Raw genomic sequence first — 24,201 nt, forward strand, 5'->3', positions numbered from 1 at the left:
AAATGTGTTTCTCAATCACCATTCTAAAAATGGACTAGCCCTATTCTGACATTCTGTCTTGGTTCCAAAGCGTTACACAGTTATGAAACTACTTTTATTGTAGGCTAGCAAAAATATATAAGTTGGCTAAGGTAAACAGGAGGTAAATGATCACACATGGCACGAAAGAAAGAAAACATTTTGATTACTAGTACCGCTTTCACATCACAAAGCCGGGTCAGACCCTTTCACATTAAACCCAGGTTGCCCATTATACAAGGGTGACTTGGGTTCCCTTTTTATAACTCCGGTGGTATTGCTGGAAAAATCGACCTGGGTAATTAGGTTTGGTGCTTTCACACTGCACCTGGACCAAAGTTGACTAGACAGAAACCTGGAAATAACCCAGGTTTCAGTGGCGATGTGAAGGGTTATATGCTAGCACTGTAAATATCATGTTAGGACATAACGGCATACAGTAATAACCATCAGAAACACAGGTAGTAAATAATTCATAAAGAGATTAAGGTTCTAGGGCCAGATGTATCAAGCTTCAAATAGTGATAAAATGGAAAGTGATAACCAGCCAGCCAATCCGCTCCTACCTGTCATGTTACAAGTTGGTTTGAAAAACGACAGGCAGAAGCTGATTGGCTGGTTGTTTATCACTCTCCACTTTTTCACTTGTGAAGCTTGATACATCTGGCCCTTAGTAAGGTAAATAATAAATCTGATTGACACATTAAACCCGTCATTCTTTTTCCAATGTTAAACTGCTGCTGCAGCTTTTATCTTTTAATTTAACAATGAGATTTTTCCAGCTGAACATGTTTTTGGGTATTACGTGTAAACATATCTCCCAGAAACTGAAAGACTGTCAGAGCCAACAACAATACATGCGTTTTCGTTTTTAGGACTTGCATACTGAAGAGTATAAGAATTTTAATAACATATTTCTTTGGGAATAAAATCACTTTCATGTGTGCAGCAGTACAGTGTAGGATTTGATAGGCCATACAGAGTATTAAACCAATATTCATACAAACACAGCCAGCTGATTCAATGGGAACTAGTCACGTTATTAAGGCATAAAGCATGCCATAAAATGTTTGCCTCCTATTGGGGTAGGAAACGTGCTCTTTAAGCCCCACTAACGATTAGTTAGGTTTCCTGTTTCAGCAAGCAGATAATAGGATTACAACTATAAGACCACAGATAGGAGAAGCGCCTTGACACAATGGGGAGGCTTATCATAAACCTGCAACTTGGGGTGTCCAGGGTGCTACCTGAAAAACCAGTAAGCATGAAGCAGACTGTGCACCAGATGTACTATGCTTCAAAAAGTGATAAAATACCAGCCAATCAGCTCCACTCGGTCATTTTTCAAACACAGCCAGTGACATCGCAGTTAGGAGCTGTTTGGCTAGTAGTATATCACTCCCTATTTTTTCCCTTTATGAAGCTTAGCACATCTGGCCCTAGGTAGAAGCAATCAGCTTTTACCTAGGGCCGTGTGACATTCTAAACTACTCTAAATGTGTGACATTATAGACTGCAATTGATATATATACTACCTAGAGGCTGATTATATTATTCAGACAACTTCCAGTTTGCGTATAAATATTGGAGCTGCCTAGTCATATCCAAGCATTTCACAATTTAAAGTCATCTTAATAATATGTACTTACAGCAATTAAATCATAGACATATATAGTAATGTAAAAACCAGATGAGCAAAAACAGGAGACATCCAAAAATGGCAACTGAGATTCACTTAGAAGATTCTACTCATCATTCCTAAGTTCCCACTCATTCTGATCATATCAGACATTTTTTTAGGACTTTGGCCCTTATTCTGATTCGCGCGGTACGGCCCGCGTGCGGCCGTACCGCCGATGTTTTCCGTCTGCACATGCGCAGAGGTCAATCTGCGCATGTGCAGGCGAATTCGCCGCACATAACGTTACTACGCCGCAAAGGGGGCGTATAGGGGAGTGAGGGGCTTCATGCCCTCATTTCCCTATGTATACGCCCCGCGTTTCATGGGCGTTCCCATGCAAACGCGGGGCGTACGCATGCTAATGAGGGCATGACGCAACTCATGGGGGCGGAAAGCTGACGTCGCCGGATGTCAGCTTTCAGCCCCCATACAAGCTACCACACGGACGATTGTCCGTGTGGTCTCAGCTTGCGGGAGCTGCCGCGGCGTGCGGACCTGCCTTCGATGGTCGACGACCATCGAATGCAGGGGGCAGCTCCCACCATGGTGGAGGCGTAGCCTCCACCATTTTTATGCGGATCGCCAGCCGTCCGTGTACGGACGGCCGTGGCGATCCGTAGGGTGGGCGGGGATTCGTCTGGTGCGGTCGGAGCCGCATATGCGGCTCGACCGCACCAACCAGAATAAGGGCCTAAGTGTGTAATTCCAGAACAGCCTCATCATGGTAACAGTGCAATGAATCAGCCATGAACTCCTACCATTACTAATCTGCCTTTATATGTAGACTAATGTTTAAGAAACTAATCCTTGCACAGTACAGGATTTCATTGGTACCAAAACAGGACCATCCTAGGAAAAGTTGGACACATCTAAAACCAAACTATACTTCAAAGTTTTCCCCGGTCACCATTTACATTATTTTGAGTAGGTCTTATTTCTTTGGCCCAACGTTTGAAGAACATCTGCAGAAAATGATAGCCGTAATACCATAAAATGTAAACAAATCTAATTTTTTTTGAACATTAGTAGTAACAAGCAACAAAAAAACATAACTCTGATTACAACATCAATGGCTGTGGTTTTCTATGGGATATTACCACAAATTACATCCATTTGTCATTCAACAAAGCTTACATACAGTAGATACCCATCAAGTGACATAGGCCTACTGTTCTGGAGAAATTCCGTTTTGTGGTTTCTAATTGGTTGTGTGACATAAGCAGCCAATTAAATCTATCCAATCAAGCTGTCTAGTCCATATTCAATGTCAATGCAGAGTTGTTCTTAGACAAAACAATATATATATATATATATTTAAAATTGTGCTATCACCTTAAATTTAACTTATCCTCCGTACCATTTTTCCATGGCAACACCATTACTCTTAGCTTGTATGGATGCTATACCAACAACACAAAAATACCACTGAATACAATAATAACAGAAGACTGATAACCATTATATTTAAAAAAAAATCGCAATATACCACAAATTAAACACCAGCATTTTGTTGAAATTAAGATTTCCTTTGCACAGTACATAAAATGGAGGAGCTTTGCTGGATGAAAATGCCATACATTAGCAATGTAATGAAATAACAATCTTGGAAGTTTACCTTCAATCCTTTTCAGTGCAGTCTGACACGACTCCTGGTTGGGAAATTCAAAGGGGCTGTTACAGGTCCGGATGGTGTCGCATTCACATTTTCCATTAATGATGTTGCACCCTGTTACAAAGTTTTCATTGCAAGGTTCAAATCCATGGAGCTGGTCATCATCCCAGTTCTCATCTAGAAGATAAATACATGTCATCATCATCGTGTGTTTTCATACACTGTATCGCCCAATATTGCACACCATTAAGATAAGCCTGTTGTCACAATGCTGCTTTCTAGAAGATATAAAACATGAGCTAAGCAGTCTGTGGGGTAGATTTATGAAGAGGTGATAAGGAAGGAGAAGTAAGCCAGAGGAGAAGTGGCCCATGGCAACCAATCAGCATTGAAGTAACATCTATAATTTGCTAAATATAAAATTATACAGAGCAGCTGATTGGATGTCATAGGCCGCTTCTCCTCTGGCTCACTACTCCCTTATCACTGATTCATACATCTACTCCTGAATTTCTAGATCAATAGCCATGATATCTGCATGCCTCTGCTGTTCAAATGTATGAGCCAGAGAAAAACCTCTGGCTTGTGGTTTATACCACTTTGGTGTGAATAGAAGTCATAGGAATCACTCAAACCCTTTTCACATCGCATCTCCGCCCGGGTTATGGCTGGGTTGGTGACGTATGGACAAGGGTCGAGGTATGGTGTGAAAGCACCACAGCTTATAACCCGGTCTACCAACTGGACAATTCTCTCTCCATATCCAACAAGTTTGAAACAGATCAGTTACCCTACAAAAACATTTCTTTCACATTGTGTTATGACCTCTTTAACAAACAAAGGAGTAATTTGATCCATTGAGAGGCCTCTAGTGGTCAGTGGCGGTTCTTTACGTCAGAGAGGTGAGGAGTAGTTAGCCATATATATATATATATATATATATATATATATATATATATATATATATATATATATATATATATATATATATAGAGAGAGAGAGGTAGGGGTGTAGGCCTGGCACTCCTCCAGCAGTACAGGTAACCCAGGTGCCTTCAGGAACAGAAGTACAGGATAGTGAAGAGACAACAGCGGCACTCTGGGGATTTTTTGAAAAAATATATTTTCAGCAAAATAAGCTTCCAACGTTTCGGGGTATGTGACACCCCTTAGTCAAGGTTATACGTGCATATATATATATATATATATGTGTGTATGTATATATATATATATATATATATATATATATATATATATATATATATATATATATATATATATATATATATATATATACAGTGTTAGAAACTAATACCCCCTTCAGACATACGCGAAAATCCTGTTTTTCTTCACATGAACGCGCCGGGACTACCGTATGTCTGAAAGGGTATATCCAGGGATTTCACTCCCGGATACTGAGCACCTGCAATTGACCGACCAGGGTTTTTCCCGGTATTTTACTCCCGGGTATAATACCCGGCTTATGTCTGAATGGTATTACCCGGGTTTTTCAGTTTTAAACATATGATGTTGGGTTTTTTTTTGCTGCCGAGATGTCTTCTGATGAGGTCATCAGCTGTAGCCGAGGAAGACGCCTCAGGCACATGTGCGGAGGCTTGCAGAGGCAGTGGCTGCATGTTGCTCCTTTGCAGAAACAGAGTGCAGAGTCTTGTGGGAAGTCAGGTGGCATGGCACATCAATGGAAGAAGAGGAGGTCAGGGAGCTGTTACATGTGCGTGGAGAAGAGGAGATCAAATCTCAAATCACAGGCTCACAGGTCATTCTTGAGCCAGCAATGTGTCCTATTTTAATGATGAAACACTGAAACGCATGAAAAGCCTGGCCTATGTGTGAAAGGGGTATACCCGGGTTTTTCCCGGATCTGAGGTGTAGTGTGAAAGGGGGTCTGTTACTAAAATCCCGGGAGTGACCTGGGTTGAAAATCCCGGGTAGTATGTCTAAAAGGGGTATCAGGTAGACATCATTGTCCTTAATTTCTGTGGCTTTCAGAACAGCTTTTAATATTAATAGAATTAAGATAAATGTTGCACATTGCATGCTGCAAAGTGCTAGTACAATTCTGTGAAAATTCTATCTCCTTAGTCACTAGCTTCGTTCAATCTGCTAATAGTCATAAATAGCCTAAATTGTCCTGATTTTCTAATATGTTACAAAAATTGAGCAGTCCTGTTTGCAGGAGGATTAGCTTTGTCGTCTCTTATAAATCAAAGCTTTGTGGAAGGCAGGCAAACATATTGCCTTCCAGTACAGCATGAGTGCTCTGTCCCCAGTTTTATATAGCAACCCTGTAGTCCTACAATAAGTAAACATCTATTATGACTGTATACATAGGGACGGATTCGGACACAGTCACGGCCATCCTTGTGTCTTTTGCTACTGCTGCTACACCTGCAGCTTTATACTTCTGTAGCCTTTAGCTGGTGTACATCTGTGTGTCCTAATGTGTAAGAACTGTGATGCCTACTTGCAGCATATATAGACGCTGCATTACTGTCTTGTGCCTCTTAAGCTGTAGCTCCCCTTGTAATGCTGCTAATTACATGTGTATGGGCGCTCAGGGACTTGCCAGTCATACTGCTCATATGCATGTAGCGAAGGTTATACAAAGGACATGTATCATCTAATGCTTGTATTGTGTGAAGACTTTGGCATTAGGTTGTCCAGTTGGCGCTATAGCACAATGTACATAAAGTAATTGTTCCATCAGTAAGTTACATTGGCACAGCCATCTGGCAGTCACCTTAAGAACTTTACCCCTTTAAATCGGGACGGGTTATAGTTAGCAAGAATGAAATAAATTCATTTTATTCCTCAGCTGTCATCTGCAAGACACAGCCCCCCTAAACCTGGCGCCTAGTCAGGCACTGGTCCCAGTCATCATCTGCAAAAAAGTTTTGTTCTGCAACTCTGTTGGGATGTGAATGATATCCCTTTTACACCGCCGCAAAAACCTGGGTCAACGGCGGGTCAGAGGCGGTGTAACTGGGTCATGCCTTGTCCCTTTACACAGGACTTCTACCCAGGTCCTGACCTGGGTAGAACACGGCTAGAACCTGGGTAGAGGGTGGTGTAAAAAGGTACGCCGGGTCATCCGACCCAGCTACCGTTTACATCAATTGGGGACATACAACCTGTGGACCGCAGTGTCCGCAGGTTGTACGGGGGGGGCACTCATAGTCTCCGCTGCTGTCTGCTGTACTCTGCAGACAGCAGCGGCGGCAGCGGAGGAGGGAAATGGATGCCTGTGTGCGGCATCAATTCACATCCCGGACGAGGGCTGGGGGGGGTGCATGGGGGCAGCCCAGCAGATTACCGGCGGCGATGACCGGCGCTTGGAGATGTCATCGTCGTATTCCTGTAGTCAGCGTAGTCAGAGTCCCTGTCAGTATCAGCGTCGTATTCCTGTAGCCAGCGTAGATAGTGTGGTCAGAGTCCCTGTCAGTATCAGCTTCGTATTCCCATAGCCAGCATAGTCAGCGTCCCTGTCAGTATCAGCATCGTATTCCCGTAGCCAGCATAGTCAGTGTCCCTGTCAGTATCAGCATCGTATTCCCGTAGCCATCATAGTAAGCGTAGACAGCGTCCCTGTCGGTATCAGCGTCGTATTCCTGTAGTTAGTGTGGTCAGAGTCCCTGTCAGTATCAGCGTCGTGTTCCCACAGCCAGTTTACGACCAAGATCAGGGCAAATGCTGACCCATGCAGGCTCGCTTCATTCACCATGCAATGGGCAAGGTGTCTCCCAATTATAATCCACATGGATGGTTAATAAAGCATTAGAGTAAAAATTAAGAAAAACATCCAGAAAAAACTTGTGTCAACCAATTGTGTATTTACCATTTTCACGTCGACCACTAATAAGCACAGTTAACCTATTACCGGTTGATCTTTTTAACCATGTCAACATGCTGTATGTCAACCAAATGGGTTCAACCTATTGACTGCCTAACTGCCTCAGTAGAACTTACAGTGTAATGGTTCTACCACACAAGAGCTAGGGTCCATTATCTCTAAAAGCAAATTGAAATAGCAGCATATTTTTTGGAAACTGGAGCACGCGGAGGAAACTCACAAAAAGCACATGAGGATATACAAACGCTACATCTCCCCCTTGTTCCTTTTAAAACACATGGCTCTAGCTCTGCAATTTAGCAATCAGTGAATTATAATTTAGGCGTATTACTTATAGAAGCCTGCGTGTGTCCAAGAACATCACACACAACTTAGGTGACACCTGACATTTCAATGATTTATAGGGCCCGTCCCAGACTTTGGGCGATCAGCTAATTAGTGAGTACACAGCACCCTACTGCGTTCCAGCATAATTTAAGATTACAATTCATCAAGATTGACAGAAATAAGTTCCGAGGCTAACAACTTCAGTTTGATCATGTGGAGGAATATATTTTACCTAGAAAAAAAAAACATAACTGAATTCTAGACAGAAAAGCGGATGGGTTGCAGGGGTCAGGAGCAGTGGCGGAACTACCGTGGGTGCAGGGGGTGCAGCTGCTATGGGGCCCGGCGGGTGGGGGGGCCCGGGCCCCATGGACAGCAAGCAAGCACTCCCCTGCACACCGTGACCGCCAATATACAGAGCCACCGCGTCCGCCATTAGAGCTGCCGCTTCCGCCATTAGCCAGGCCCCCTGGGCTTGCCTGTGCAGTGTGCTCTATGGTGGGCTGGCCGGGGGAGAACTTGAGAAGCCAGGCAGGGGGGAGGACGCCGCCGCCGCGCACTTTGACCCGCGAGATGTAGCGTCATCATCCCGCGGGTCTGCAGCTGCTGCTAGTACTAGCCCCTGGCCCAGCCACTTGTCCTTCTTGTGAGCCTGAGGGAGAGACAGAAACTCTCCCGTGCACGTTGTGCTGCTGCCTGCTCTGCTGTTAGCCTCGCCCCAGCTGGCAGCTGCGCCTGCGCTAGGGAGAGACTCAGGAGGGGGGAGTCAGGGACACTGCCTTTGCCTGCTGCCTGGAGTGGACCTGTGGACGCACGTGCAAAAGGGATCTGGAGTCTAGATCCATCATCCGGAGTGAGGACCCCTGAAAAAACATCATCTAATATATCTGGTGAACTAGGCAATATATTTTATTACTGTATTTTTCTGCATATGTGGGTCGCATAATATGTAATGGTGGGCACTGTAGTTGGTTGCATAATGTGTAATGGCGGGCCGGGCACTGTGGTGGGTCACATAATGTGTAATAGCCACTGCGTTGTGTTGCGTAATGGGCATTACGGTGTGTTGCATAATGTGTAAAGGGCGTTGCGGTGTGTCGCATAATGTGTAATGGCCACTGCGTTGTGTTGCGTAATGGGCATTGCGTTGTGTTGTGTAATGGCGGGCACTGAGGTGGGTCGCATAATGTGGGAAGGGGGGCAGGGGGGGGGTCCCATTATAAATTCTGCTATGGGGCCCACAAAGTTCTAGTTACGCCTCTGGTCAGGAGCCTAGGTGTACACAAACCATGTGACAACTGGAGGGCAAATCACATTTATTTTATTAACATCTACTTTATATTGTGCCAGAATATTCAATTGCACCTTACCACGTGGTCAAAAAAAAAGAAAAAAGAAGAAAGGGTAAAGAATATGGAATAGATTGTTCAGGTTATTACCAGACGTGTGATATCGGAATGGGTATGAATGGGTATGTATGGCAGGCAAAATGGATGCACAAGGGGACATGAACATACTACAAAAAAAAAAAAAGTAAGCCCAATCTGCATGTCCTGTGGTTTAACCTTGAGTGCCAACATTGCTGTGAGCGATCCTCAAAATATCCGCTAAAAATGCCGGCATTGCTCACAGCGACGGTTCTTTGAGTATAAATAAATTCAGCCAAGTCAATTAACGAAAGTTTAGTTAAATATTGAACCCCGAAAAAATTTTTATGAATATTTTGAGGATCTCTCACAGCAACGTTAGCATTCAAAGGGTTAATAAAAAAAAAAAGTTTGCTTGGCAATATTCACACCTGTTTTGGCCAATTCCCTTGGCGCTCAAAGGGTTAACATAATATTGGGCAATTATGATGACAATTCTCTGAAAGAGGCCAATGATTGTGCTTATGCCTTCATAGTACTGTACATCCTATTTATGAAGAATTACACCAGCCTGACTGTTTTGGATGTTGTATATTAGGTCGAGTCCGAAAAGTTATTATGAACAAAGTCGACAGTGACTAGTCGACACAAGCAAAAGGGCAACATAAAAGATTGACACATTAAAAAAGACAACATGAGTTCTCCATTTGTTGATGACTGTAGACCACTGTTGACGACTGAGCATATAGACCATAAATAAATGAATAGCATACCCTTAATGCTCTTAGGACATGGGACCGTCGTACCCCCTCATCCCCACCAAAAATGGGACAGTTGGGGGTATGTAGATATAAAGCAGCCTGAATGTTTTAAGAGAGGAGGAAGCCCAAGTGCTAGCTCTGTGGGGGCCAGACGTCCTCACAGGTGTCTGAGTAAAGATTCTGTTGAGCATGTGAGCATCATTACCATTTTCCCAGTGATTTCTACAATATCAGCAGAAAGGTTAATAAATTCTAGTATACACATACTGGTGCAAAATATAGATCTGAATTGTTTTTATTATTTCTTATGTCATTTACATCTATTTTGCGTTATGCAAATCTGATATCCATGAGCACCAATAATCCCTGCAGTGCAGTCACTGATTCCGAGTGGTTATATAGGTCTCATTCACACATATAGTAGTTCTCACACCACAAAATGGTTTCCTCTACTAAAAGTTTCAATGTTTCTACCAATGAATCTGAAGAAAAAACTTCTTGGCCTATTGACTCTGCTTGAAACTAGCAATAAAAACACTTTTAATCTTTCATTAACAAGTCTTCCGAAAGCTTATTTTCAGCTGCTGCTCAGTTGCGTGACATGCTTGTATGAATTCTTAGCACCTTGATAACCACCATTACCCAGAGCACACATTCCAAATCAAGATCTCCGTGTCAAATTCCTGTCTTTCCACATGACTGGAATGTAAAAAAAAATCCTACCTAACCAGTACTGGCATAGGTCCAGGCTCTCTTCCCAAAGCAATAGAAGTGAGAGGCCCTGCAGGTCTCTGCTTCCTCCATCAGACCCACGTCAATCTCCAGACTTTCCTCTTCACATAACAATCACCTACGTAGTTCCAGTGTAGTGTAAGGCATGCACAAAGCAAGGGATGCATATCACAGCTACTCCCCCATCATTACTCACCACTAAATTCTTTAGCAAAAGAAACAGTATCCTCCACAGCACAATTTATTACACCTTGGTTAGTTCCAGTGACGGTTTTTACGTATGGGCTAGCCCCCCCAGGTAAAATTTGCCATTGTAGTGAAGCCAAATGCAGTCTGTGAGACTGCACCGGCTTCACTGTAACTGGCACTGACTTCCAATTGGAAGTCCGACCTATCTGTCACTCAAGGCAGTCCCATTGGGAGGTGTTCCCTCCCTCTGGGATGCCTCTATGGGCTGCTGTATGGCAGCCCATAAAATCCAGGGCCTGCACATGCGCAGTACCTACTGCAGTACTGTCCATGTGCTGGTCCCTATATTGTACAGGCTCCGGGACTGTGGTTTCACTTCTAGGGCTGTTGCGGAAGCAGTCCATAGAAGCTGGCTACATGCGCAGTACAGAGGTTGGTACTGGGCATGTGCCAGTCCCAATGCCTGTCATCATTGTACAAGCACTGGGAACAATGCAGCAGGGACCAGGAGGAGCAGCGGTGGCAGGGGGGAGCCGGCATCGCAGCCAGCGGCAGCCCCCCTCCTTCAATAAGGTAGGAGCCACCACTGGTTAATTCTAGACAGGCAGATGTGCCTCCTTTCTCTTTCCTTGATTGTGTTCATGAGATGACAAACACATATACACATACTGTAGGCACACTTGTACATACACATACAGTCATATTTTGTGCATACCTGTGTAAACTTACACACATGCATGTACTATATATGTATGTGTCACTGCAGCAGCTGAACCTACTGTATTTGAGCAAAATATATGACTATTTCACTTTAAGGTGAGTACTGGTCATTTATAAATCCTGTTGGAGAGTTTGCCTACACAGGTTGAGTCTCCTGTATCTGAAACGCTTGGGAACAGAAGTGTTTTGGATATCAGATTTTTCCATATTTTGGGATATTTGCCAACCATAATGAGATATGCTGGGAATGGGACCCAAGTGTAAACACAGAATGCATTGATGTTACACATACATATTAGCCTGAAGTTCGTTTTATATTATATTTGTAATATTTGTGTGCATTAAACAAAGTTTGCATATAGCAAACCTTCAGAAAGCGAAATGTTGGATTTTTGGATATGGGAGACTCAATGGGGAAAATGTAATAGGATGAGAGATTTAGAAAGTGAGAGATTTAGTAAAAAAATCTCCAGTTTTTTTAAAGCGGTAATCACTTACACTGCAAAACCAGTTTGATTGTGTAGTATAAATGATTGCCGCTTTTAAAAAACCTGGAGATTTCTTACCAAATCTCTCACTTTCTGAATCTATCATCCTATTATATTCCCCCCCAATATGTTTATCTTTTTTTTTTTTTTTTTTTAAATAACCTCTGTACAGTGACAATGCATATACATGTTGGCCCTTATTCAGATCTGATCACAGTACAATTTGTTCTCAAAATGGGCAAAACCATGTGCACTGCAGGTGGGGCAACTAACATGTATAGAGAGAGTTACATTTGAATGAGTTATTTTGTTTCTGTGCAGGGTAAATACTGGCTTCATTATTTTTACACTGCAAGTTAGATTTCAGTTTCACATGGTTTTGCCCATTTTGAGAACAAATTTGTACTGCGATCAGATCTGAAGAGTTTCAGGAACAAATCACTGTTGATTCATATCCATTAATGAAAAATACATTCATTTATTAGTATTTTTGACACTATTGAAACGTATGTAAATTGGGTAAAAAAATGGAACTTATAACTTAAGTGGCCACATTTTGTATCTTATTCTAAAAACTTAAATGCATAAATGCTTAACATAAATGCTTAAAACGACTGTTTATTTGTTGGGGTTTGGCCGCTGTCTGCTCTTTATATTGTGTTCACTGCACATGAATGTGTTCTTCAGTCACTCTCAGAAACAAATACAACCATTGGTTAACTGGTGCAAGTCATACACATTCATGTTTGATATGCAATGTCACTGGAATTTGTTCTTGCATTGCTCAAATGCCAGCGGTTACCAGGTCTGAAGCACTGTTAGCAATGTAATCATTTCACCGTTACTCTTACCACTATCACAATATCCTAAACAGAATGATAGCTGTCCAACAATACTGCAAAATGAAGTCATGAATCAAAACCAAAAGTACCCACCATATGGAGCTTATGCAAAACTCTGCAAAGAACTAAATGAATTATGAGATGTGCATTGAAATATGACAATATAAATACATTGTTTGCTCTTTGAAAATGGCATAAAAATCCATTACAAGATAACTTACTTCTGCCAAAAGCAGCGACTGAACGGATCTGACAAATACACAGATCCCTGAAAAGGAATGTTCTTACTTTATTGCAGCAGTAAAAAAATATTTAATGTATAGTTAACAGAAAGCATATGCGCATCAATAAGCATTTTATTTTCTTGTAAGTGGTCACAAAACACATTACAAATAATATAATCTGTGATATATTCACATCCATGCATGCAGATGGAATTGTCTGCTAAAAGACAAAGCTAAAAACAGCTGCAGCGCTAGCAGCAAATGCAGAGAGCAAACGCACCAAAATGCATCTCTATCAATCTAACCTACCTCCCAATACATTGGCAAGACAAATCAGGAAGGGATTCACAGGATATCCCAGAGGTAGGTATGCCGGCGGTCAAAAGACTGACACCGGCATACCGATACGAAGAATCCTAACCTAACTATAACCCTCTCCCCTAGTGCCTAACCCAGTGGTTCTTAAAATGTGTGCCGTGGAACCCTGTGGTGCCTCGAGTCACTTGCAAGGGTGCATTGGATTGGTGATTCAGGTCCAATTCAAATTATTTCTGGTCAGTCTAATAGGCAAATTCATAGATGGTGTTTGTCAATCTTGGCCCTCACCACATCACTGAATGTAAGGAAGACATATAAACACAATTCAGTTAATAACATTTTTTTTCTTTTTTCTAAATTTCTCAATTAGGAACTTTTGGCCTGGGTGTGCCATACATTTTTTTATACGGTCGGGCTCAGTGATTCTAAAAAGTTCGAGAACCACTGAACCCTGTTGCCTAAACCTAACCCCCGACCTACAGCTTAACCTTAACCCCTTTTGTAAGTGCCTAAACCTAACCACTCTCTCCCCGCAGCCTAACCCTAAGTCCTCCCCTAAACCCCCCCCCCCTTCACTGGCCTGATCCTAACCCTCCCTGGCATACTTATGTTCAGGATGCTGGCTGTCATGATTCTGGCTTTGGCATACTACAGTATACCATTTCTTGGCAGTGTTCTGACGGCAGTCTAGATTCTGGCAGCAGGCATTCCCTACGGCCGGGATGATAACTGCATCCCATCAGGACAAGGAGGCGTGTCATGATATACAAAATGTGTATCTGAGAGAATGGCCATGTCACTAAGGGGATGTGCCTAGTGATGAAAAGTGCTAGGCTGTTATTTCTGCCACTCCTGTTCTTCCGCAAGTAACTTCACTGCATCGGCACTGCAGACAGGTACATGCAGCACCCAAATACTGCTTTTGAATAGAATAGGCTATACCTCACAACTTCCTGGCACAGCAAAGCAATGCAAAAACAGCCGGACATAGGGTGGGATGCTCTATCACAAAAACAGGTTTACCGCTGTAGGGGGTATCGCCAGCAAAAGCCTATGGGCTGCCACCCCACCCCACCTGTGTCCGGGCAGCCACCTGCTGTGCTACCTGGACCAGTGACCTCCTCCTCCCTAGCCCTGTACTTCCCCTTCTGGGTGAAGGGAGAAGAAGAAGTAGAGCACTGCAGCAGCAGCCAAGACCCGCCTCCTTCCCCACCTGCTTGGCAATAGGCAGATCTTATCACAAGACCGCCTCCTTCCCCACCTGCTTGGCAATAGGCAGATCTTATCACAAGACCCGCCTCCTTCCCCACCTGCTTGGCAATAGGCAGCTCTTATCACAAGACCCGCCTCCTTCCCCACCTGCGTGGCAATAGGCAGCTCTCATCACAAGAGCTGCCCTTTGCAATACTAATTACATATGTTAAAGCATATGTGATTTGTACAGATGCGGTAGCCGGCAGAGTCCCCAGAACAGTTGGGAGGTTTATAATAATGCATAAGAGAAACAATAGTACATACAAATGAAGTTTGTGAATTAGATACAATTCTTGTTAGTAACTGGCTGAAAACCTTAATAGTGGACAGGTGTGTAAGTTACTGCGTACAATCAGGCAATGTGTGTTGCAGACGGCGCTGACCTGTTCGCTAAGCTGCGAGTGTACGCAGTCTATTGAACAGGTCTGAATCAGACATAAGCCAAACTTTTCAGAAGTTGTTGAACAGCCCAACGTTTCCATACCCAAAGGCAGATATGGGGACAGCAGCTGCGTTACATTCTGATTAAATAGGACTGGACTTAATTTTGCTTTAAATAGATGTTTCAAGGACATAATTAATGTGATATATAGGAACCTTGGAAAGAAAGCATAAAAATCCTTCAAATAAAATAAATACTTCATCAATAAACCTACAGTACCATTAGAGCTGCAGAATGAATCACATGCCACTCAGAGTAAAAAGCCATTTCTCTATAAAATTTGGCTCCTGCATTGACAGCACATTGTCACCTTCAGTGTACGTCTTTTCTCTGTGATCCACACACAGGAGCTTCATGTCCCTTTCTGCCCTTCTTTTCAAAACTGAAGTCTATTGGTGGCTTGATAGCAAGACAAAGTAACACAAACACAAAAGGTACATCTATAAATCTCCTAGATTGCACTTCCACACAGCTCCACACTTAGCAGAACCTAACTGTTGATAGGAATTGGAGATGTCAGCACCTTACCCTTGATGGAAATAGGACACATCATGTGATGTCCGTCGGGCAAGTTACCAGTCACCACAAAAAGACTCCTATGACATAGCAGGGAGAGACAGTGACAGCTTGATGTTAGCACCATTGCTCTGATGCCACAGTAAAATTCCAGTCCTAACTATAAGAAAACCAGCAACAGTACACATGTCGCTTTCAGTTATTTTGACCTTTTACATTTCTTTTCTATGTTTTATTATTATCTTTTACATTTTTGTAATAAATTAAAATGAAAAAACCTTAGACAATGGATCTATTAACCCTTACTGCTCTATCGATTTAAAAAATCATGTGATTTTTTTGGGGCTTAAACATACATATTAGCAACACAAATTCATATAAAAAAGAAATCATCTGTTAGTACATGTATGTTATAGCCACTGATACTGAACAATGATTTTGGTAATAAGTTTTATCATTTTAAATTGAGTAAAAATGAACCTTTATTAAATATACCCTAAGGGCGGGATGTACAAAGACGAAAATGTGGTAAAACACGCATTTTATCACATTTTCAAATGTATTAATACCCGGCCGCCGCGTCATCGTAGGGCAGGGCATCGCCACCTTTGGGTGGCAATACCCTATAGAAGCCTATGGGCTTCTATCGCTGCCCGCCATCTGCCGCAGTCTTCTACCCCCCTCCCCATCCTCTGTGCTGCTCCTCCTCCCCCAGCAGAATGTCACAGCAGGGGATGTCCTTCCAGCTGCAGGGGGGGGGAGGGGGGAGGAGGGGATGCTGGGCACCGTCGCAGAGCCCAGGAGGTGACGGAGACCCCCCCCCCCCCCCCGAGTACCACATCACAGGTATCGCAGGGGGGCCTCTGTCACTGCACCGCGATGCTAGCTGCATATGTTAGTACATATGTGCTAGCATCACGGCGGGAGCAGCAATGTATGTTAATACACCCTGCCATAAGTCACTGGTTCTCAAACACGGCCCTCAGGATCCCACACAGTGCATGTTTTGCTGGTCTCCTCACAGAATCACAATTAAGATAATTAGCTCCACCTGTGGATCTTGTAAAAATGTGTCGATGAGTAACGAATGCACAACACGCGAACTGTGTGGGGCCCTGAGGACCAAGTTTGAGAACCCCTGCCACAAGTGTTGCTCAGCTACTGTTGCAAGATTTTTGTGATAAAGTTTGTGTCAATGGAAATAAATAACAGCCTTATTATGTAAAGACATGTTTTAAATAGCGTCCCCCTGTTCTTTGTGAAATAATATCATGGATACAAAATGCTAAAGTCACCAGGAACTTATAAAGCAGCCACACTGCTTTAGTAAATGGCCTGCAGCTACAAAATGCTATGTTTGAGGTGTATTGCTTATACTCGGGGCTACATTACATACAGAGCTACATAAAGCTCCAATCTTTTATTGTCTTTCTCTGTACTGAAAGAACCTGTTTAGGTTTGCACGAGCTTCAAAGGGATTAAAAGAGAATGTTTGAGAATCATTCTTTCTAGGTCGGAGAATAGTTTCCCTAGGGAAATTTTTTATTGTGATGGAGACTAAAAACACAAAACTGGATCAACATGTCCACAGGAATCAGTCAAATGGTCAACGCAATACAACACCACCCCCACCCCCCCGAAGAAAAAAACATTAAAAAGGTTCATATTGCCGAGTGGTTTATATTATAACATCACAACTGTGTTATTGACCATGCAAACAGGAGGAGTCTTGCTTATCTATTCCTCATGGTGCTCAGCAGGCTGACAGACATGCATATGATGTTCAATTTTGTAACCAGGTTTCAAGAAGTAGAAGTGGCCCATGGCAACCAATCAGCTGCTCTGATAAAATGTTATATTATGCAAATCATAGATGTAACTTCAGTGCTGATTGGTTGCCATCGGCCACTTCTCTGGCTCCCTTCTCCTTCCTTATCACTGCTTCATACATCCACCCCTCTATGCCTTACTCCAATTGTCAAACACCAGAACAAGAAACATTCCCCTTAGCGACAATGTAATTGAGGGCTTCTTTTTGTTATTTTTTGGTGATGCCAACTACAGTTATCAGATAATACAGGTTCTATGCATCACCTGCATTCTTCTTAAGGTAGTATCTGTGAGGTAAAAATATATTATGCTGACACATTTGTGAGAGGAAGCAAACCTGTTACAATTTGGTCTATTTTTTATGTGTAAATATGGCTAGCAGTGAAATTCTCACAACAAACAGTGAAAGGTGTGAAGTGGGGCAAACAGTTCCTGCCAACTAGCATAAAATGTGTGACAGCTGATAGGTAGTTACTTCATTGCTGTAATTGAATGTAAGATGATTAACATTATATATGTGTATATATATATATATATATATATATAGATAGATAGATAGATAGATAGATAGATAGATAGATAGATAGATACAGAAGTACCAACACACTCACCATTCCTATGAATGGTTTGCACCATGAGGTGCAAACAGCACCCACTTCCCAGGATGGGGTGCAGTGGCCTGTGACCACACACTCTAGTAAATACAAACACAGAGGGCCCTGCACTCACTACAACAGCACTCACTACAACAAACTAATGTAACTCACCTTAACATTCAAATAATCAATTCAATATATATGTCTTGCCTGTACAGTTGTAGATGTGCCATAGGGTTTGCAGCAGCCATACACAATGCTGCTAGATGGCACATAAGTTAACAGATGGATTTGATTGACAGGTTGGAGAAACTAGTAGGCAATGATTATTACGTTTTATGTAGAGGAAGGAGGTGACTCCAGGCAGTTGAGTCCTATACACATGGGGCGAACCAACCTCCGTGCTGTGTGACGGACTTAAGCACTGGCTTTCCCTGCGGGTGATTAGGACAGTGCAACGCCATCACTGCATGGGCATACACACGGAGCAATCAGTGCTCCATTTCTAAGCGATCTTGTCAGATCGCTTAGAAATGGGGCTAAAATCACTCTGTGTGTATGCCCCTTTACTTTTAGTCCTATAGATCTTTGCCTACAGTGCAAAGATCTCATGCAACCTATATATGAAAGATTTCATGCAACCTACATATGAAAGATTTCATACAAGCTATATATGATCTCCTGTGGTTTATACTGTATGTATTTATTTACAGTTCCTTATATAGCTCAGCATATACCATGGCAATTAGCAATTGTAGACAACAGTGATAAAACAAACTGGGTAATAACAGACCGATTTTAGGAGGGCCCTGCTTGCAAGCTTACAATCTATAATACAGGCTTTCAAAGTCGGTCCTCCGGACCCCACACCGTGCATGTTTTGCATGTCTCCTCCCAGAATCAAGCGAAATAATTAGCTCCACCTATGGATCTTTTAAAATGTCTCAAGGTGCCCACAGACGCTACAATTGTACTGTGCTATGCGTTTTTGACTGTACAATGGTTCTATACAGTTTTTCTTCCAGCTTGCTATGAGATGTGCACTTGGATGCATGCGATGCGATGTGATGAACCCATGTTTGTAATGTTAAATTTCAGATGTAGTCTAAAAAGTATGTGCAGCACGTACTTTTTTAGACATACAATATCGGGCTCCCGGGAACATAAACACCATCCAATAATTGTACATAAGATGCAATTTGTGCTTAAAAAGTACAAAACGCATTCGATAATTGATGCGTCTGTGGGCACCTTCAGTCAGCAATGAGTGCACCTGTCTGGTGACCTGGAAAACGTGAACTGTGTGGGATTCTGAGGACCAAGTTTGAGAACCACTGATCTATAGGGATAAATTACCCTGTGTAAATGCACCTGATGATATTACTACCTATCTGTTATCAACCAGAATAGCTGTCCAATTTACTTATTTATTATGTATTAACAGTTTATTATATAGTGCACACATATTCCGCAGATTTACTTCTGAGTCCACGAAAGTACATTATAATTAATTGTTATTACCCTGGATACTTTTTTCTGAAAATTTTTTTTTTTATAATTGTCTAAACCTTTCTTAAATGTATCCATTAAGGGGGGTATTCAATGTCTGTCATGCTCCCGCAGCCATCTCCCGACGGGGGAGATGGCTGCGGGGCCCTATTCAATGCTGTCTTCCCCGATAGCATTGAACAGGGGTTCTCGGCCGAAACGAGCCTGACTTCACAAGCTGTCGGGCTCGTTCTGCCGAGAAAAGCCAGAAATGGGCGAGATCCCGGCCGGAGCTCGACTATTTCCGGCCTCAGCTGGCATCCACGTCCCCTTCTCGCTGCTCGCGGCCGGGACATTGAATCCCGACTGCCAAGCTCCAGCCGAGCAAAGTGAGAATGGGACAGGGGCACAGCTGTCGAGCCAAGACCTCAGTGCTGACCACAGTTAGGATGGGTGCCGGACGGGTTCCCGACAGTCGGGATCCCGACTGTCAAAACGCTGACAGCCGGGTGCCCGACGGCCACCCGCTATTTTCCCTCGTGGGGGTCCACGACCCCCATAGAGGGAGAATAGAATAGGTGGCTCGCATAGCGAGCCACCGTGCCCGCAGCGAGCCCGCAAGGGGCTTTTTTGCACTCGCCATGCTGTCTGACTCTGGCCAGTCGGGATCCCGACGTCGGGATAATGACTGTCGGGATCCCGACTGTCGGAGTCCCATACCACACCCAGTTAGGATAGTTCACTTTATTGTCCATTTAGGTACTTGTATATATTAATCATATCCCCTCTTATAGAGGGTACACAAGGTGAGATATGCACTATTTTTATCTATTTCGTTTTGCTTATAGAAGCAAAATCGAAATCGAATTGAAAATTGAATGGGCATCCAATGATTTTTCTACATTTGATGCAGATCCAATCCCAATTCACGCTCCCATGTAGTGTAAGACTTTATAGAACAGGCAAGACTATATAGAACAGATCTGTATGATGCAGCCCACACACGCATCGATTTTAGAATGCGTTTTGTACTTTTAAAGTACAAAACGCATCGTGCGTACAATTATCGGGGTGTATTAGTGCGGCGTGTGCGACGCGATGCTGTGCTATGCGCGTTCCCGGGGGCCGATTTTAGATGTCCAAAAAAGTATGTGCAGCAGGTACTTTTTTGGACATTATCGCATAGCATCGGGCTCAGCATTATACAGGCATACGAGCCGATGCTATACGACGTTTTTTTTTTTTTTTTTGGGAAATAATTACATACAAATTGTTATCAACAACTTTATTGCAGGTTTAAAACATGTGAACTCGAACAAAATAAAGGTCAGAAAAAGCCACTGAAAAAATGTGCTTAAATCGCACAGCATCGCATCGCAGACAGCAATATAACCATCACATCGGGTCATGCTTAATTCTGGCAGTAAAATTGTAAAGTACCATTGTACAGCCAAAAACGCATAGCACTGAAATCGGTGCGTGTGTGGGCACCATCACATAGTCAAAATCAAATGTGAACACTGTAATCAACTCAGATCAGACACAGACCCAGATCGAATATGGGTTGAATAGAAAGTGAAATCTCACCGTGTGTACGCACCATTAGACTGCTCTTTTCTAATATAAACATACCTAACCTAGCCTTTCTTCATAACCCGTTGACTATAAACCCTTCTATCAAATGTGTTGCTCTTCTTTGAACCATTTCAAGTTCCAAGATGTCTTTGATTATTGATTATGAATAACCACAGTACCCATGAAGTAAACAAATTTAAGTAGATGAAAAGGTAAATATTTATGGAGAAAAATGTAGGCGCTACAAGGAACTTTAAAGCTGGCCATACACCCCAACGATGTGCACCCGATCTGCACAATTTTGGCGGGTTATGCGACAGATTATGTGCACAATGCACGGTCCTGCAGGTCGAGTGATCAGCCCTCAGATCAGACACGCTACCACTGCGGTCATTTTAAAGCACATACGATCTTCACACTACCAGGTCGTATACAGGTCAGTCTGATGTATGGCTGGCTTAATAGTAATAGGAACAAATAATATATGTCAGCATATCTGCAATGATCACACTTGAAAATGGAGCCGGCAAGCACAGCATTGACGGTTCATTCCCAAAATTGATTTAATCTGATACATATCTTCCTTTTCCTTTAACACTCCTTGTTTACTAAATCTCTGTCTGCTGATTCAGTTGATTTCTATCTCTCCTGCTCAGCGGGAGACTGAAAGAAAATGAAATGAGCAGGGGTCTAAAAGCGATCGTTCAAACTAATGCTGAGATAGAAGCACTGACAGGCAGAAAGAGAAAAATATGTCCATCTGCGCAGAAAGCTGCCTTAATAAATTATAATGTAAAACCACCTATGTAGGCAGGTCCTGTACTTAATACACTAACAGACAGTAAAAATGATTGTAAGGCACACAGTATTGATAAGCAGGTGCTGCGTACACACATTGCATAGTAGTTATGTACACACTGTACATCTAAGCGGCTTGACAACTGGAAATGGATCCAATATAATACAGCAACATTTTGTACAGACATAGGGTAATATACATACCCAACATGACAAGTGAATTTACCCCAATTTAATACCACAACAGTATATACTTAAGACATTACACCTACACAACCAGTATTGTAAATAACCCCAATACAATTCTGCAACACTACGTCCAGACATAAGGCATCTTGTGAGTACTGTCTGGATATAATCTGGATATAATGTTGCTTCACTCACATCATGCTCCAGTCATATCAACCTACTATTTGTCGACCAAGCCATTGTCATCTGGATCCCCTGTAAATGATCCCAATAAAAAACAGCATATTACACATACCCAACCTGGCACAAGCTCCAGAAAGGATCCTAATACAATACTACAACACTGTAACACAGACAGCATATTACACATAGCCAGCCTGGCACAAGCTCCAGAAAGGATCCCAATACAATACTACAACACTGTATACAGACAGCATAATACACATACCCAACCTGGGGCAAGCTCCAGAAAGGATCCTAATACAATACTACAACACTGTACACAGACAGCATATTACACGTACCCAGCCTGGCACAAGCTCCAGAAAGGATCCCAATACAATACTACAACACTGTATACAGACAGCATAATCCACATACCCAACCTGGGGCAAGCTCCAGAAAGGATCCCAATACAATACTACAACACTGTACACAGACAGCATAATACACATATCCAACCTGGCACAAGCTCCAGAAAGGATCCCAATACAATACTACAACACTGTATACAGACAGCATAATCCACATACCCAACCTGGCACAAGATCCAGAAAGGATCCCAATACAATACTACAACACTGTACACAGACAGCATAATACACATATCCAACCTGGCACAAGCTCCAGAAAGGATCCCAATACAATACTACAACACTGTATACAGACAGCATAATCCACATACCCAACCTGGGGCAAGCTCCAGAAAGGATCCTAATACAATACAAAAACTCTGTATACAGATATAAGAAACTACATCTACCCAACTGTACAGAGTAGCATATGATAAAAAAAGGTGTGACACCGATTGAGCACAATATTCCCACGCGACTCTTCTTGACTTATCTGCAGCTGATTACATTCACAAACAGGAACATGCAACAAGGTGTTTGAATGAGAGATAAGTTAAGAACAGGCATGGTGAGAACAACAACAACTTTACTGAAATAACAGAGGGTCTTTTAAACCCCCTCTCACATGGATATGTAAAGTGCGGGACTACCTAAAGACCTGCTGCAGATTGTTATGTTATAAGGACATTTCAAAGTGTGACCTCATACAGTTTCTATTCCTGACTTTCATCTAACTAGAAGACTTATTACTCAAAGTTTACAACATAGGACTAAATACAACAGGGGTGTTCTCAGAATTATTCCCAAAACAAGGCATATTATATATCAAATTTCCAAAATCTGGCTTTTTTTTGTTTTGCTAGTACTGACATTTTTTTTAAAGAAGAAAACAAGCAGATGTAACGCCATTATTAGGGAGGGATGGTGGGAGGCGCAACTGACCAAATGCTTAGATCTATTTTCTGTAATGCTAATTTTGTAACTCATGTTTTTACTTGCAGATGTTGTAAAGCACTTTCAGTTGTATTGGAAGAAAAGTGATATATTATGTACTTGTGTAATAATACGGTGCCCGGCTACGCTACGTTTTCAGCGTAGGTTAAGCTTCGCTGTCAGCATAGCCCAACGGCTGCCTAGCGTAATTAGCGTAGTGACTCCGCGGAAGCCCAACGGCTGCCTAGTGTAGTTAGTGCAGTGATTCTGCGGTAGCCCGGCTCTGTCTCCGGCGTTCATGGCTCTGTCCCCGGCGTCCATGGCAAGCCTAAGGAGCGCCTCTCAGACAGCGCCGGTAACCACCAGGTCCCCTGCGCTGGCGGACGCCAGCGGAGAGGGGATCATGCGGGCGCCAGAGGAGAGACGCTCCATCTGTCTGAGACACAGGTGCGTTTCAGACACTCATGCGTCTCAGTATTATTGCGGCAGGGTACGGCAACAATGCCCATGTCCGCTTCAGGGAGAGCCTCCTTTTCAAACCCCCACTATCCACGCCAGCCCAAAATATGGCGAGCGCAGCGAGCCCCTCAAGGGGATGAGTTACGCATCCCCCCGACCTGTTCATACCCCCATTATCCACGTCGGCGTGGGGACACGGATTACTTTACTTGTATTCTACGTCCCCTTGCGGGGCTAGCTGCGCTTACTACGCTTCGTGCTCGGTGACTCACTGCGCTCGCCACACTTTATTAAGTCAACTCCACGCCGACGTGGATAGTGGGTGTATGAATAGGTTGGGGGGACTCGTAAAGTGTGCGCTCGCCACGCTTCGGGTTGGCGTGGATACTGGGGGTGTTT

The 24,201-nt window shown here is 43.0% G+C and overlaps 1 protein-coding gene across 2 annotated transcripts in view; it reads right to left on the minus strand.

Moving 5' to 3' along the window:
• The window catches only part of CRIM1 (cysteine rich transmembrane BMP regulator 1), a 640,446-nt gene that overhangs the window by 543,656 nt on the left and 72,589 nt on the right, over window positions 1–24,201 (minus strand). For both annotated transcript variants that reach the window (XM_083176101.1, XM_083176102.1), the window contains exon 2: window positions 3,315–3,488. In XM_083176101.1, coding sequence (XP_083032227.1) covers window positions 3,315–3,488 — 174 coding nt within the window. The remainder of the gene's footprint in view (window positions 1–3,314; window positions 3,489–24,201) is intronic.

The sequence above is a fragment of the Crinia signifera genome, chromosome 3 (genome assembly GCF_055691185.1).
Source record: "Crinia signifera chromosome 3, ASM5569118v1, whole genome shotgun sequence".
In the NCBI taxonomy this organism is placed as follows: domain Eukaryota; kingdom Metazoa; phylum Chordata; class Amphibia; order Anura; family Myobatrachidae; genus Crinia; species Crinia signifera.